The sequence below is a fragment of the Zea mays genome, chromosome 10 (assembly GCF_902167145.1).
Source record: "Zea mays cultivar B73 chromosome 10, Zm-B73-REFERENCE-NAM-5.0, whole genome shotgun sequence".
NCBI lineage: Eukaryota > Viridiplantae > Streptophyta > Magnoliopsida > Poales > Poaceae > Zea > Zea mays.
The window spans coordinates 132,053,335-132,069,945 of record NC_050105.1 but is presented as its reverse complement, the minus strand read 5'-3'; the positions used below and the strand labels follow the sequence as shown (position 1 = coordinate 132,069,945).

Sequence of the window (16,611 nt, the reverse complement as noted above, 5' to 3'; positions counted from 1 at the left end):
CTTTCTCTTTATCGACAACGATTATTCTATGACCTTACTACGAACTAATATGTTGCCAACATATTTTTCTATGATCTTACTTTTCTACAATTCAACATATATTGTGCTATCAATACACTCAAAAAAATTGTACACATAGTTCTAATACATATATACTATTTATATATATAATTTCTAGAATTTAAGATATCATAAACATATTTGACATCGCGAGCAGAGCGCGCGGCATACACTAGTGCAATACTAGTTTGCAAAGGTATTTCGTACTTGCAAACCGCCCTGTGCAAGCGCCTTCGATCCGGATCCACGCGTCCTTGACCACATCTGCATCTCGCATGTCCTTCAAGCTCCCGCCGGCGTCCTAGTCTTACTCGACACCTGGACTGGACGCCGCTATGCTCTGTGAGTGGACACCCGGTCCATTCGGGCTCAGATCAGTTGATCGCTTCCTCTATTAGCTACAAGCCGTTGCCTGGACAGACTGCTCGTTCGTTCTTTCCGCCGCAATCCATCTCTTCTTCCGTGCTGTGTGCGGCTGCACTGGTGCGCACTGATCGCTGCACGTACACCTAGCAAATGGCCGGGTGGAGAAAGGCGTGGATGTCGGTGCTGGACCGGGCCGGCGGCGGTGGCAGCACCGTCTCCCTGCAGGGCCGCCTCCACCTCCCGTCCATCCTCGCCAGCTACAAGCGGGGCGGTAATAAGTACGGTAACGGCCACGTCAGCGGCAAGGCGGTGGCGGCCTGCTTCTCGGTCGCGGTCGCGCTCGCCTTCTTCTACGCCTCGGTCACCGGCGGGCCCGCCGCCGCCGGCTTCTCCTCCTCCTCCTACGCGCTTCTCTTGCCGTGGCTGTCGTCGAACTCGTCGTCGACGTCACCGAAGAAATCGCCTCCAACACACCCTCCTCCCGTTTCTCCTGCCGTGGCTGCGGGCGGCGCTGCTGACCACCCGACAGACGCGCGCAACGCGACCGCGGTGTCGCGTCGCGTGCCGAGCGGCGGCGCGGTGGGGGGCTCGTCGGGTTCGGAGGTCGGCTTGGGGCGAGCGTCATCGGCGCCCCGGCGAACGGGCAGCGCGCAGGGTCGTCTCCCCCTGCAGGACGCCGGGAACGCCACCGTGGGTTCCGACGCCAAACCCACCAGTAACAGTAACCGAACAAGAGAAGATGGACCCCAAGTAGAAACCGCGATGCGGATGCAGCAGTGGCAAAAGGCAGACGGAGCCAGTCGCGCTTCCCACGACGCCGCCGTCGTCGTCGGTGATGGCGGTCAGCGAGCGGCGAACACTACGGACATCGCCACCGGCAACTCCACATACACAGGGACTTCGAGCAGAGAAGAAACAGACAAAGACAGCGCCGTTGGCTACGTCCAGAACCTGCCACGGCGAGTGGCTTTGCCATCACGACCGGAGCGGAAGGCGGAAAGACACAGGCGCAGGAGAGCCGTGAGGCACAGGCACCCGAGGCGACGGAAGGAGACCCTGGTCTCGGCGCAAGATCTCGCTGCCGAGCGCAGCGACGACGAGATGGCTGGCGTCAAAACCAGCTTGGCCGTCGGGCCAGGGAACGACATGGCCGCAGGTGCGAACGCCAGCATGGGCGCTGTCGGGGCCGGCAACAACCGTGTCGTGTGGACGTCCGGCGTGCAAGACCTGGTTTCCTTCGCCAAGTGCGACGTGTTCAGCGGCCGGTGGGTGAGGGACGAGAGCTACGGGTTCTACCCGCCCAAGTCGTGCAAACTCATCGACGACGACTTCAACTGCCACAAGAACGGCCGGTCGGACAGTGACTTCCTCAGGTGGCGGTGGCAGCCTCACGGCTGTGACATTCCCAGGTACTCCTGTCCTGAGGCATTTCTGAAACTGAACTTCATGCATGCGATATCCGATCCTCACAATCTTACGACGAGACTCACTCGCCTCGCTCCAGGCTGAACGCGACTGAATTCCTGGAGAGGCTGAGAGGGCAGAGGATCATATTCGTCGGCGACTCGCTGAACCGGAACATGTGGGAGTCGCTGGTCTGCATCCTCCGCCATGGCGTCAGGGACAGGAGGAGCGTGTACGAGGCATCGGGGAAGAACCAGTTCAAGACCAGAGGATACTACTCCTTCGTATTCAGGGTACAGACGTTTGCCCACTGAATGAGATGACAAGTCTTCAATTTCATCACTTGTTTTTTTTTCCTCAATGGTACTTCACTTGCAGGACTACAATTGCTCGGTTGATTTCATAAGATCAATATTCCTCGTCAGGGAGACGATCCGTGAGGGCAGAAACGGCACTGAAGACGCGAAGCTGAAACTGGATGAGCTAGACGCGACGACCCCAGCATACCAGACCGCGGACATCGTCGTCTTCAACACCGGCCACTGGTGGACTCACTACAAAACATCAAGAGGGTACATTGTACTTTCTGGAGCGAGTATCATATCGTCACTTGGTTTCCATAATCCAAACATTCTGAAGTGCTTGCTTGCTAGTCCACAGGCTGAACTACTACCAAGAGGGCAACCATGTGTATCCCAGCCTCGATGTTCTGGACGCGTACAGGAGAGCCCTCGTCACCTGGGCTAGATGGGTGGACAAGAACATCGATCCGAGGAGGACTCAGGTCGTGTTCAGAGGATACTCACTCTCGCATTTCAGGTAAGACATCGCCGCCGCCGCCGCCGCTACGCTTCGCTGGCTGGATTCCTTCCTGGTTGATTGTTGGTGCCATATATCTTCACTTGACAATGAAAATTTTTGGCAACAGAGGAGGGCAGTGGAACTCAGGAGGGAGATGCCACGGGGAGACCGAGCCAATATTCAACCAGACGTACCTTACTGAGTACCCTGAGAAGATGGTTGTCTTGGAGCAGGTCTTGAGGCAGATGAAAACTCCCGTCATATACCTCAACATCAGCACGCTCACCGACTACCGGAAAGATGGCCATCCGTCAGTCTACCGGATACGTTGTGATACGGAGGAGGAACGGATGGCGATGGTGAAGAAGCAGGACTGCAGCCACTGGTGCTTGCCTGGCGTGCCAGATACGTGGAATGAACTGCTGTATGCTTCGCTGCTGCAGGCAGGCAAGGGCTCCTGGAAATTATGAGAGGATGGTTACATTACAGCATCAGCTATTCGTGTGCCAAAGCAGAGACATCGATGATTCATGAAGTTCTCATCTGTAGTTTTAATTGGATTTAATTGCAAATCCAGTGTTTTCTGTAGCCCCTTTCCTAACACAAAATAATTAGCACAAGGATAACATTTTTGATTCACCCCGGTAGTTCGTGTACTGATGTATATATGAGACCTCAATAACAGATGTAACATGCCAAATGGATACTGCAAGTTGGGAACCCACACTGCAGGATTATCTTCACATAGATTCTTTGCATAAATTTAATTATACCCCGTTTGGATGTAGATATTAGAGTACGGAATTAAAATTAAGAACTGAAATTAGCTTTCCAAATTTCTATTGTTTGGTTGCACATGAAATTGAGATTTAAAATCAAAGACCAAATTCCCCGAAATTTGACTATAACTAGAAACTCCATCTCCCAATACTACAGAGCATCACTCCTGTGTATTGAGTGGAATTGGACCACACAATTATAAACTCCAATTCAGTGATATTCAAGCAATATAATTAAAATTACATCTCATTTCAATACCATGGCGAACCCAATTCAATTTAATGTCCTCCAATATCACCATTTAAACGGAGCATTAGCAGAACTAGAGGCTTTCCAGCTTTTTTTACGACAAGGTCTTCCAGTTATTTGACTAGAGCAGCTGGTTTCAGAAGGGATCAAGAACATTGTCAATTCAGATAAAACCGAAAAATAGCAGAACAGTACATTATTTCGAAATTTTTTGAAGATCAATATGTGAAAGAAGAATTATTGCCATACCTTTTGTAACCTGAGTACCAGAAAATACAGTATAACAAAGCCCCAAGGGTCAATGGCAAGATCTAAGGTTCTTACTTTCAGAAAGCAGTAAAAAATTAAAGTACAGGTATGATAGGTCATTTCTTCCGGTTCAGAAATACTTTGTTGCTTGCCAACATGCACAAGATATGTATATGTCCTACTCTCTAAGACAGGCCAAAGGAAATGTACTTCTTTTTCTCGCTCCCCTTTCCATTTCTTCAAAATCTTCTTATTATCATCATCATATTTCAGATAACAGTTTTCTTTATATAAACCAAAATTTCTCACTTGTAGTGATGTACAATCAACCAAACATATTCTCCCTTTAGTGATGTACAGGTACAGCTCAACTACGTCTTACAATTTACAAGCAACAACAACAATGTGTTAAAATAATTTGAAACAACATAACAACAATACAAATATGCTATCACAATACATCATTTTTTACTCCTAGCATGAGAAAATAATCTATAGACAATCGTGGCAGCAATATAACAAGCAACAATTCACTTATAGTATCATGTTTCTGCGAAAGGGTCTCTAGCCAAGTTGGTTAGGTGGTCTGAATAACACTTCTAGGTCGGTACATCGTGGATATCAACGAGTATATCGTTGCCCCCATATGAAACGCATGTTAGGACTCCTTGGCACCGTGTCAGTAGAGGCCCCATTCCAGCAATGCGTATCTTTTAGCCTAGCAACATATATTGTCGGGGACCGTAATTAGGGGTACCCCCAAGACTCCTAATCTCAGCTGGTAACACCCATCAGCACAAAGTTGCAAAGGCCTGATGGGCGCAATTCAGGTCAAGGCTCCGTCCACTCAAGGGACACGATCTCGCCTCGCCCGAGCCCAGCCTCGGGCAGGAACGGTAGACCAAGGCAGATTCACGCCTCGCCCGAGGGTCTCCTCAAGCAACGGGCGCACCTTCGACTCGCCCGAGGCCCAGCTCGGGAAGGCTTCGCGGAGAAGAAACCTTGGCCAGATCGCCACACCAAACCGACCGTATCGCAGGAGCATTCAATGCAAGGATCGCCTGACACCTTATCCTGACGCACGCTCTCCAGTCGACAAGGCCGAAGTGACCGCAGTCACTTCACCCCTCCACTGACTGACCTGACAGGAAAACAACGCCGCCTGCGCTGCTCCGACTGCTGTGCCACCTGCCAGGGTGAGGCTGACAGCAGCCAAGTCCAGCCTCGGGCGCCATAGGAAGCTCCGCCTCGCCCGACCCCAGGGCTCGGACTCCACCTCGACCTCGGAAGACGGTCTCCGCCTCGCCCGACCCCAGGGCTCGGACTCAACCTCGACTCCGGAAGACGGTCTCCGCCTCGCCCGACCCTAGGGCTCGGACTCCACCTCGACCTCGGACGACGGTCTCCGCCTCGCCTGACCCCCGGGCTCGGACTCAGCCTCGACCTCGGAGGAGCCACCGCCTCGCCCGACCTTGGGCTCGGACCGACCACGTCGCAAAGGGGTACATCATTACCCTACCCCTAGCTAGCTCAGGCTACGGGAAACAAGACCGGCGTCCCATCTGGCTCGCCCCGGTAAAACAAGTAATGATGGCACCCCGCGTGCTCTATGACGACGGTGGTTCTCAGCCCCCTACGGAAGCAAGGAGACGTCAGCAAGGATCCGACAGCCCCGACAGCTGTACTTCTATAGGGCTCAAGCGCTCCTCCGACGGCCACGACGCCACATGAACAGGGCTCCAACACCTCTCCGACAGCCACGTCGGCATGTACATGGGGCTCTGGCTCCCCTCTGCTAGACACGTTAGCACACTGCTACACCCCCCGTTGTACACCTGGACCCTCTCCTTACTGAAAGCTCTCTTGTGGGTTTTGGTGTTTGAATGACAACTCAATTAAAGGACTAACAAGTGTACTAAGTGTTGAACAGGTGCTTAATGTAAAGCTAACAGGGTTCAACACAAGTGATCAAGTGTGATGGTCCAAGGACTAGATGATGGATAGACAATGGGCATCACAAGTAAGATGGACATTGCATAAAGTGAGACTCGGGTGCGTAGATCGGAGACAACTGATCAAGCCAAGGATGGAGGCAAGAAGAGCTTCGAGGTACCAAGTGCACGGGAGAAGGTCAAAGAGGCTGAGGAACCCAAAGCCAAGGGTGAAGAAGAAGACTTGCAAAGTCAAGGGTGATCGAGTTGAGAAGAGCTATGGCACATCAAGGATCACTATATAAGGACGTGACTTACAACCAATGAGGAAACATCTATGGTTATGTGGTGTAAGTCATAAGGCTCAAGATCAAGCTCTGAGAAGGAGAACAAGGTCACTAGACAGAGAGCAAATGTCAAAATTAGAACTGGAAGCAGCCTAAAAGAGCTAAGTGCACTCTGACCTTTAGTTTGGGTTGTTCCCATGTTTGGAGATATTCTATGTGACCTTTGCAGGATGTTGGAGCTCAGAAATGTTAGTCTAGATCAAGTTAAGCTGACTTGATGATTTATGACTCCAACGTCAACCTTAAGCATGTCAAATGATAGAGAGGTGAAAATCCAAGAGAAGGTATGTTTCTAGACTTAGTACATGGGTTTTTGTGTACTAACATATTTGTCTAAGTGTTAGAAACAGAGAAAAGAAGAAAAGAAAAGAGATGCAAAAGGCTTGGCTGTGTTCAGCCAAGACTCAGCTCTGTCTGGCACACCGGACTGTCCGGTGGTGCACCGGACAGTGTCCGGTGCGCCAGGCTGAACTCTGGTGAACAGGCCGCTCTCGGGAGAAGTCTGGCGACGTACGGCTATAATTCACCGGACTGTCCGGTGGTGCACCGGACTGTCCGGTGAGCCAACGGTCGGCTGGGCCAACGGTCGGCCACGCAATCCGCGCGTGACGCGTGGCCGAGCCAACAGTCAGATGGGGGCACCGGACTGTCCGGTGTGCACCGGACAGTGTCCGGTGCGCCAACGGCTCCAAGACCGCAACGGTCGACTGCGCCAATTTTGGAAGGAAATCGGGCACCGGACAGTGTCCGATGGTGCACCGGACTGTCCGGTGCGCCACCCGACAGAAAGCAAGTATTGCCTTCCAAATGGAATTCCAACGGCTCCTAGGCCCCTTGGGCCTATAAAAGGGACTCCTAGGCGCCTCCAACAGCAGAAAAGTGCAGCCAACAAGTGTAGACATCACTCGAATCAATTCTCACTCTCCCTCTTGTGTGTATCTCTCTAGTTTGTGTAGAAGACAAAGCTATAAGCCTTTAGAGAGTGGAGAAGTGCTGCTAAGAGCTAGAGCAAGGTCTTGAGCACATTGTTACTCTGCTGGAGTGCTGTCAAGAAGAGTGTAAGCAGCCACGGCTTTATTGTAACCCAACTCAACATAGTGGAAGGCTCTATCTGTCATACTGACAGATCTGAGCAAACGGAGGAAGGAGTTGAAATAGACTCCAAGCCCAGGTGTGGCTAACTCCAACGAGGACTAGGCAAGCGTTTCAGGCTTGGCCGAACCTCGGGATAAATCCTTGCGTCTGTGTGCTCTGTTCTGTATTGTATTCTGACTCTCTGTCTTACTCGCTTTTATATCTGCACTTCAACACTTATCTATGGTATAAGCTTTATTTGAAGTGCAGGACATTTTGAGACAGGATCTTCTATTCGGCTGCAACCTACTCGAAGGGTCTTCTCATTCCACTGCATTCTAGTCTTCGAGTAGAGTAAGAATTTAAGTTTTAAAGTGATAATTTTTATTCGCCTATTCACCCCCCCCCCCCTCTAGGCGACATCCAGATCCTGTTCCCGGGCCAAAGGGAACTTTCACTTACGTCTATAAAAGGAAGGTCCAGGGCCCTCGTACGAAAAAGGTGGCCACGCGGGAGGATGGGCTGACGCACAGGCTCTCTCTCTCTCTCTTTCTCCCTCGCGAACGCTTGTAACCCCCTACTGCAAGCGCATCCGCCCTGGACGCAGGACAACACGAGGCCGCGGTTCCCCTTACTGTTTTCCCCCTTGTGTCTCCGTCTCGCGCCGACCCATCTGGGCTGGGACACGCAGCGACATTTTACTGGTCGGTCCAGGGACCCCCCGGGGTCGAAACGCCGACACATATGCTCCGCAGCAGAGTCATCATCATGGAGGAAATTGTATTTCAAGTGGTCCCAAATGTCAGAGTTCCATTGTCACACTCGGTTTTGGAAGCTAAACCGAATGCGAACCATGTACGTGCTACGATCAGAAATTCACATAAACAACGATTACATAAATGACTTATCATATCACAATACTTCGAATATTATTAAAGAGTAAGTAATAATATTACAGGCTAGAGTCATTTACATAATATATATCAAAGTATACATAATAGAAACGTAGCCAACATAAACAAACCCACCAAAGGCAGATGACTGAGGGAGGTCGCTAGCCTAATCCTCGAACTCTTTGAAGTCCTAGAACTCCTGGAGATCCACCTCGACACCTTCTTCTTCTTTACCTGAGCATAGGTTACACCAAAGACAACCTGGTATTTTGTGAAAGGAAGGGTGAGTGCACATCAATGTACCCAGCAAATGTCCCGTTTGGCTGAGGTGGACTAGCTTTATGTGGAGTTAAGCTGAAAGCAGGTTGCTTTTGCTTTGTCAAGTTTTATTCGTTAATATGAGCCAAGTTTTATCAATAAACCCAAATTATTATCCCAAAGAGTACCTTCTCGTAGAGGAAATACCAGAATCCACAGTTAGAAACATCATTAACCCGTAAGCATAAGGTAGGGATGGCTCATTTCTGACCATCTGACCACGAACACATGCCTCAGACCGAGCATCGCACTCGGGAAAGCACCTGAGTCGCGATGGCAGCTCCACTCTCCAACTCAATTGGGCATTGTCGATCCCTCGTTCTCCATGCAGGGATCCATAGGGAGCCCCTAGCGACCAAGGTACCTAAGTCTAGATGAACCCTAATGTCAGGAGCACCCTACTAGGGCCTTGTGGCCCAAGTTTTAGCCTTACAGACAACGGCGGTCAAAATAACCTTATTGCTTTAGGGGACCCCGAGATCAAGCCCCTCAACATGATGGGCCCTTAGCTAGAGCCAAGTTGAGTTCTTGGGGTACGGGGCCGAGGAGCACAGAAATGACAACAGATAAGCCCTTAGTAATTCCTTTTACCAATATTTTTGGAAGCCGTCTTGGTGGCATCTAGATGTATGGCCTTCTCCGGGCACTAACTAAACTAAAACTAAACATAAACCCTAAACATTATAGATAACAAAATAAAACCTACAAATTACAACCAAATTTAACCTACATTAAATCTAAATACCGTAACTAACATTATAACTTAATCATAAAACACATGCGTACACATATAAATCGTGGACAAAACTAAACACATGTTTGCAAACATAACCGATCTACCTAAACAGCTTTGCTTATACACCAAAATCAAAATTAATTCAACCCATATCTAACTAGATAGCTAGGGTTATAAAATACATCTAACATAGACTAAAACAACGTGTATAAATTAAGGAGAGGCGAGAGAAGATACCTTGCTTTCGAAGATCTACAAATTAAATCCAAGCTACCAATGTTGAATCAATAGTAAAATACACATAGCATAGACCAAATCAATGTGTATAAATTAAGAAGAGGAGAGAGGATACCTTGCTCTCGAAGATCTACCGATCAAATCCAAGCTTCCAATGCTGAACCAATAGATTGGAGAAGGTTGGAAGGATTGAGAGCGGGAGAGAGATGTGAAAGGGCTTCTAGCATAATGGTTAAGGCTATCGAGTAGCACCTCTAGGTCCCGGGTTCGATCCCCCTCGGGGGCGAATTTTGGGCTTGGTTAAAAAAATCCCCTCATTGTGTCTCGCTCGCTCTTGGGGAACAGAATTCTGCGTGCCACCCTCCAGCTAGGCCGTTGCAGAGTGGGCAGTTGATCGACCCATTAGTGATGGGGAGCCAGGGTTTGGGGTTTTTCTCGGCCGGTAAGAGCACCTAGAGGTAGATATGGCAATGGGTACCCGAAACCCGAATCCCAATGGGTTTTTACCTCATTAGTGTATGGGGTTGGGTCAATTTTTATACCCATGGGTTTATTAATGGGCATAAATCTATACCTGACGGGTTTATGGGTACGGGTTTGTTCCTATAGTACCCAAACATGTGAACCCATGGGTTTTTAAACCCGACCAAACCTAGTGCATATTATCATTTTATTTTATAAACGAACAAAAAACTTGTTATCTCCCTATTTACTTCGTAATTTTTATCAAATGGTGAATATATAAGTAGTCGGTGAGAGTGTTGCTTGCTTGCTATTATAGTTTTTACTAGCGTTATATATGTGGTGGATAGATAACTTAGTGCAAGGTTACTTAATTATACAACTTATTATTTGTATTTCATTCTCTCTACTATTAATTTTTATACCAAATCATGAACTCATTGTTCATCACATAAATTTTAGACCATGATCTTATTAATCATAACGATACTTATTGATTATTAGAAGAACAAGCATATTGGAGATGAAACCCGTGGGTAACCCATGGGTACCCTCTAACTCGATGGGTACAGGTTTGGGCAAAATTTCAAACCCGTCATGGGTACGGATTTTTTAATGGGTATAGATATTTTTCACGGGTACGGGTTTGGGATAGCAAAACCCAGTGGGTTTGTACCTGTTGCCATCTCTACCTAGAGGGGGTGAATAGGTAATCCTGTAAAAAACAGTTCAACAAAACAAACTTGGACTAATATTGAATTAGTGAAAGTTAAGTCAAGTTCGAGTGAGGAGTACAAGCGAAGTAAACTTCTTCACTAAATTGCTCTTCACAAGGTGAGTATTAAACTTATAGCAATAATGTAAGTGAAGTAGATAGAGAGAGAAAATCGCACAGGAATAAGGACATGTGACACATCGATTTTTATCACGTGGTTCGGTCAAGTAGAATACTTGCAACTCCACGTTGTGGCGTTCCAATGGACGAGGGTTGCACTCAACCCCTTTCAAGTGATCCAAAGATTAACTTGAATACCACGGTTCTCTTTATCTCAACAATATCCCGTTGTAAGGAATCTCCACAATTTGGAGTCTCTCACGCTTTACACAAATGATCTCAAATGAACATAAGAGTAAGGTGAATAGAAACACACACAAGAGCGAGAGTTGCAGCAACAACACACATACAAGACAAGAACGAGCATACGAAACAGCACAACGGAGTTACAACTCAATGAAGTGCTCGAATCTCTATCACAATGAATCAAATGCGTGTTTGCGAAGTCTCGGTGTTGTAGAATGTTCAATGGGTGCTTGGTATTCTGCTCCATACGCCTATGGGTCCCTTTTATAGCTCCAAGGGAGCTAGGAGCCATTGGAGCTCCATTTAGAAGGCCCTGGTTGCCTTCTGTCCGTGGGCGCACCGGACAGTCCGGTGCACCACTGGGCAGTGAACAGTGCACGATTCTCTTCCTTCTTTGGTGAAGCCGACCATTGCCAGCCTCTGGTCCCACGGCACACCGGACAGTCCGGTGCCACTGCTGACCGTTGGTTGAGCCACGTGTCGCCCGCTGATCGCGTGGTCGACCGTTGGCTAGACGCGCGGCTGGCACACCGAACAGTCTGGTGCACACCGGACAGTCTGGTGAATTATAGTTGCGGCGTCCAATGTTTTTCCAGAGAGTGCCCAGTTCGCTGAGAGCGCCAGCCTGTGCATCGGACACAGTCCGTTGCACCGCAGGCTGGTGCAGATTTGGCTGAACTTAGCCAAACTTCTCCCTTTAAATCTTTCTTAAGTTGAGAAGTTTCCTAGCACTTAGTAGAACATAGTACTAAAAACAATTTACTAAGTGCTAGAATCATACCTTTGCATCTCTTTAACTCTTAGATCATTAAAGTCATAACTCAATGTGTTGAGCATCTAATCACCAAAACAATATAGAAATAATCTGAGGGCATATTTCCTTTTTAGCTGGAACCATGTTTCGGTCTCTTCTTAATATAATACCGGGAGGACGGTTTTTCCCTCCCCGGTCAAATTTTTTTAGAGAGGGAGAGAGATGACAAATGAGGTCTACCTCAGCTAGAGAGCTGGCTGAGGCTATTTAAATTGGAGCTCGACGTCACATCAGGTCCATGGTGGTGTCCACAATATTTGTGGTGTAATACCTTGGCGCCATGATCTATGACTCCAAGCCATAGATCTTCTAATAGCTAGACCAACACAAAAGATCTTCTAATAGCTTAACATCAAAAGGAAAACTCAAGGTTTTGCGGTAAGGAAGTCGGTAACAAATATATCAATGAGACTAATTGAAAATAAACATAAAGTCCCTATAAGTTCATGCATGACCTGAAGTCTGAATATGTAAGCATAAGTTCAAAGAACTACCTGAATGAAATTATACTGGTTCATTCAGGAAATAGATTCATGGCCTAGTCATGCTTGAATTCAATTCAAAAAAAGCTTTAGGTCTTTAAAGCTCAGCTAGATTCTCTGGTTGCCACACGCGGAGGAGGCGATCATAAAACGAACAAGTAGCAACAACTGAAGAATTTCCATTTTGCTCCACCTCTTCACTTTTCTGCCAATCTGCACCGTATGCTAAGGACTCATGCTTGCAATATGTTTCCATTACCGTAGCATCTCCAGAACCTACTTTTACAATGGCAAACCCATTGTGCATGCACGCAGCCAATACAACATCTGCAATACTAGGATGATACTTCATCCTCCACACACCACCTCCTAGATTTATCAACTTTTGATTGACAGGTTTTGCCATAAATCTCATGTCCCAAACTCTGAGAAATTCATCATAACTCCCAGTAAGTAGCATGTTCCCCTCCAACGGATTCTGTGTAATACAACAGACACCCATCTTATGAGATTTTTTGTTTTGAAAAACAATGTTTGATGGGCTTTCTCTCAAGTCCCAGCAACTGAAACAACAGTCATCTGATCCACTGTACAGCAAGTGTGGCCTTGTACGATCAAAATAGCATGTCCAGACTTCGAACTGATGTGCAGTCCACTGTTCTGATATCTCCAGCCGGTCCTCTCTCACTGAAACCAGAGACAGTGAGCCATCTGATAATCCAACAGACAGAGACTCCGCAGTTTGGTTCCAGTCCACATATAAGCACATTGAAGAAGAAATATCTTCAGCAGAGACATCGGTGAGGAGAATGCCTGTGCAATTTAGTTACAGAAAGCACTTGAGTAAGCACTGAAGTCTGAAGATATGCAATAATACATGTTGGACTACAGATGTGACAAACATAAAGTGTTTAAACTCTTAACCATACCAACTTCTTGTCAGATACCAATATAATACCAGTTCTGTTTTCGAGTACACATGAAGACAAGTTCTGATCCAGTAAAACTATTTATAAAGATAGCTGTGCAAGAGCCCAAGATTGTTTTATCACCAATCAACTGGAAGTTACCTTACTTTTCTATGAGGCAATAGCAACTATGGACCAACCAAGAACAGCACAGAGTAGAAACATTAAGAACAACTCATTCCGCGTCTACATTAATCGTTGGCATGACTACTCGAAACAAACTGTAATCCAAATGTCAACTTCTCAAAATGAAGGGATGCATAGCTCTTGAATTGCAAAATGCTGCAAATGTTTCTGCAAGCATCAATCACCATTTAGCTTTGAGCTGTAATTGTTATAGCTTATGGCATCTTAGAAAGTGCACACTGGCATCTGTCCAACTTTAACGACACACCATTTTTGTAGATAAAAAAATTTGACGCAGAGACAAACATAAGTAACCTGTGTCCGAGCCGTCCTCCTGCTCCAAGCGCCGGAGCGCGAGGCGGCCGTGGGCGTCGGCCTGCGCGAGCAGCGGCGACTTGGGGCTCCACTTCATATCGAAGATGCCGGCGGTCTCCACAGTATACAGCAGCTGGAGCCTCCGGGACGCGTCCTCCGAGGCAACGTCAACTGAGAAGAGGGATATGCTGCCCGCCCGGTCGCGCTCCTGCTCCTGCAGCGTGTAGGTGGCGGCGGCCAGCACGTGGCGGAACGGGCGGTGCGGGCAGAACTCCACCGCGTCGGCGTTCCCACCGAGGTAGCACGAGCCCAAATCCATCCCCAAATCTATCGCCGTCGGCGGCGGCGGCGGCGGCGGCGGCGTGTAACACCCGGTTTCGGTCGGAAACGATATTTATTCGGTAATCAGTTTTTTCTTTGATTGCGAATAAATAGGATATAGAATATACAATACAAATTTGTATTCTTGTTTTTAACATCTAGCTTGTTAAGATTCATAAAAGATAAACCTTAAATTCATCCTACATTTTCTTAAATAATAGATATAAACTTCGGTATGGATTCGGAAACAATTTCGGTAATTTTTTCAACTTTTTGTGTTGTAGGGAACAAATAATACATAAAACAACTTATATAATATTTTATTCATATTTTTACTAATGTGCTTGATAACATAAGAAAAGATTAACATCAAATTTTATACATAACTATTTTAAAATATTAAATTTGTTCTAACAGTTCGGATTACCACTTTCATCCCTAATCTCATGCATACGCCAATAAGACAACATATATAATAACAGAGTGTATAAATATAAATGTCATAATAACATCAGAGTAATTATTACATAGCGGAAGACTTATTACAAAATAAAGGAATAAATGTAAAACGAACTAAGGATCGTCGGCGCCAATGTCAACTGGGAAACGCCACCTAGACCAAGTCGAATGTCTCAGTGTTAGGCGGCTCCTCTTCGACCACCTATTCTTCTCCTGTGGGGGTGTGAGACAGCAAAAGTGAGCTCACATACGTTCATAGCTCAACAAGTCGTGGGGAATAATGTAGCATGAACTCACCAAAGGTGGGAGTTCATGAAGTGTAAGGCTGATCAATGAAATAAAGGCTGAAGCTGAGCATTGCTTTTATAAGTTGGTCAAAATTTTATTAGCAATTACTAAGTGTAAGTAAATACCAAACCTTAATAATAATAAAGAAAAGTAATAGTAAAATAATCTCAAATGCGATGCAAATGTCAAATTAAATTTAAGTTCCATAATTAATCATGTGAGGGTCCGAGCCGCTCATGACCGTGAGCACGGCTAGTATACTAGTTTTACACTCTGCAGAGGTTGTGCATCTTTACCCACAAGTCATGTTACTCATCTGCTGAGAGACGGCCAATCCTATACACCTCTACCGAGGAGGCGAGGCAGGGTAACACTACGAGGCCTTTACAAAGTTCCACTAGCTTCAGAAATCCCGCTACAATTTATAGGAAGCTCCAGTGCAGGATTCTTGCCTGACCACCATCGCAGCAAAATCAACCCAAGGACCTCCCTACACTGACCACTCCCCTACTGCCCTTGCCCCTTTCGGGTAAGGAAGACCTCCACTAGCTTTCCTAGTTAATCAGCCAAGGGCGTCCCATTAAACCCTTGTGGTAGCACTGTTTTCCCGGGTGGTCGCTCCATGTTCCCATTAATTTAATGATCTTAACATGAACAGTAATAATAACAAGATAATAACAAAATAATCATGAGTAGTGTATCTCCATACCCAATCCACGTAAAGCAATAGCAAGTACTACCAAAAATATTTCAGGGGTGAACAAGGTATAAAGATAACCAAAACTGGGGTAACTTAAGGGATCCCATCAAAATTAACCTATGCAGATCATTATAATTAATAAGAACATGGCTGGGAAAAGTAAGTAATCAAGGGCACAACTTGCCTTCAATGAGCTCCTGCTCAGCTACTTCTACTTGCTGAACCTCAGATTCCATAGCGGCTTGCTCGTCTACTCGCATCAACACAATACATACATAGTATAGCATAAATTAACATCACATCAGACATGTAAATAAAATATACAGTAAAAATCTACACATTAAAATAAGATCATTAGAATTGGAATCATTAAATTTAGAGTTATAGATTTCAAGTTATGAATTTCTTAAGATTTAAAGTGCTTGAAATAAGATTAAATGATAAATTAATTTTCTTACTGCTTCCATGTCATAACAGAGACACTAAATGGTAGAAAATATTATTACAAAATTTTAGAAATTGGAATGGTTCAATTTGGATCAAAAATGGAATTTCTATGAATTTTACAAGTTTCTGCATTTAAATATGTACTAAAAACTATTTTCTAAATGATTTTCCCTGTTTTATTAATTATCTGGACTGGGCGTCAAATCCTGGAAAAGACAGGGTTCTCGGTGCAAGAAACCCGAGGCACAGAGCACAGTGCCCATGGACCGCGGGTTGGTTAACAAATCTTCCAGGGTCTCTTTAACAAAAATCCCTGGCCGAAGGGGTATGTTTCGACCAGAGCCGCACGATCCTACATCTACGGCTAGGATTAGATCTTCGCTATTATACACCAGTGCACGGTTTTTAACCCTCGGATGCCAAATCAACGGACCGGATCACCAAACGACCCAGGCGCTCGACACCCGCCCGATCACCATCTGACGGCCACGAGGAACCCCGCGAAGCGGTACGCGACGATCTAATCGGGACCGCCCGAACTGCATCCAACGATCCACACTCGCGCCGGTCCTCAACCCCACCGAGCGGCAGCGCTCCCCGCAGGACCACGACGACGCCATTGCCAGAGGTCCCCAGCCTCGCTGCCCACGCGCTAAAACTCCGATTCCTACGTCCTACGCGCCGCGGAGATTGAAACAAGGAG

General features: G+C 46.7%; 2 protein-coding genes across 4 annotated transcripts; one reads left to right on the top strand and one right to left on the bottom strand.

The window, feature by feature from the left end:
* The first annotated feature begins 229 nt into the window (after positions 1 to 229).
* LOC103641832 (protein trichome birefringence-like 16) lies at positions 230 to 3,374 on the top strand. Its single transcript, XM_008665154.3, has 5 exons — positions 230 to 1,835; positions 1,931 to 2,123; positions 2,209 to 2,402; positions 2,491 to 2,649; positions 2,759 to 3,374. The coding sequence occupies exons 1-5, from the start codon at positions 577 to 579 to the stop codon at positions 3,099 to 3,101; spliced, it is 2,148 nt and encodes a 715-aa protein (XP_008663376.3). The 5' UTR covers positions 230 to 576; the 3' UTR covers positions 3,102 to 3,374.
* A 65-nt stretch (positions 3,375 to 3,439) lies between these two features.
* Positions 3,440 to 14,121, bottom strand: LOC100276398 (uncharacterized). 3 transcript variants are annotated; one of them, XR_559702.3, is made up of 3 exons: positions 13,694 to 14,121; positions 12,297 to 13,097; positions 3,440 to 3,790 (listed from the first exon to the last, which is right to left on the bottom strand). XR_559702.3 is itself a non-coding variant. In NM_001150203.2 (2 exons), exons 1-2 carry the CDS (start codon positions 14,010 to 14,012, stop codon positions 12,382 to 12,384), a joined length of 1,035 nt encoding a protein of 344 aa, NP_001143675.2. In that variant the 5' UTR covers positions 14,013 to 14,067; the 3' UTR covers positions 12,199 to 12,381. The 3 variants fall into 3 exon arrangements, 1 of the variants encoding a protein (NP_001143675.2); XR_559700.4 differs by lacking the exon at positions 3,440 to 3,790 and adding an exon at positions 8,158 to 8,415; NM_001150203.2 differs by lacking the exon at positions 3,440 to 3,790 and having other exon boundaries at positions 12,199 to 13,097; positions 13,694 to 14,067.
* Between the last annotated feature and the right edge of the window lie 2,490 nt (positions 14,122 to 16,611).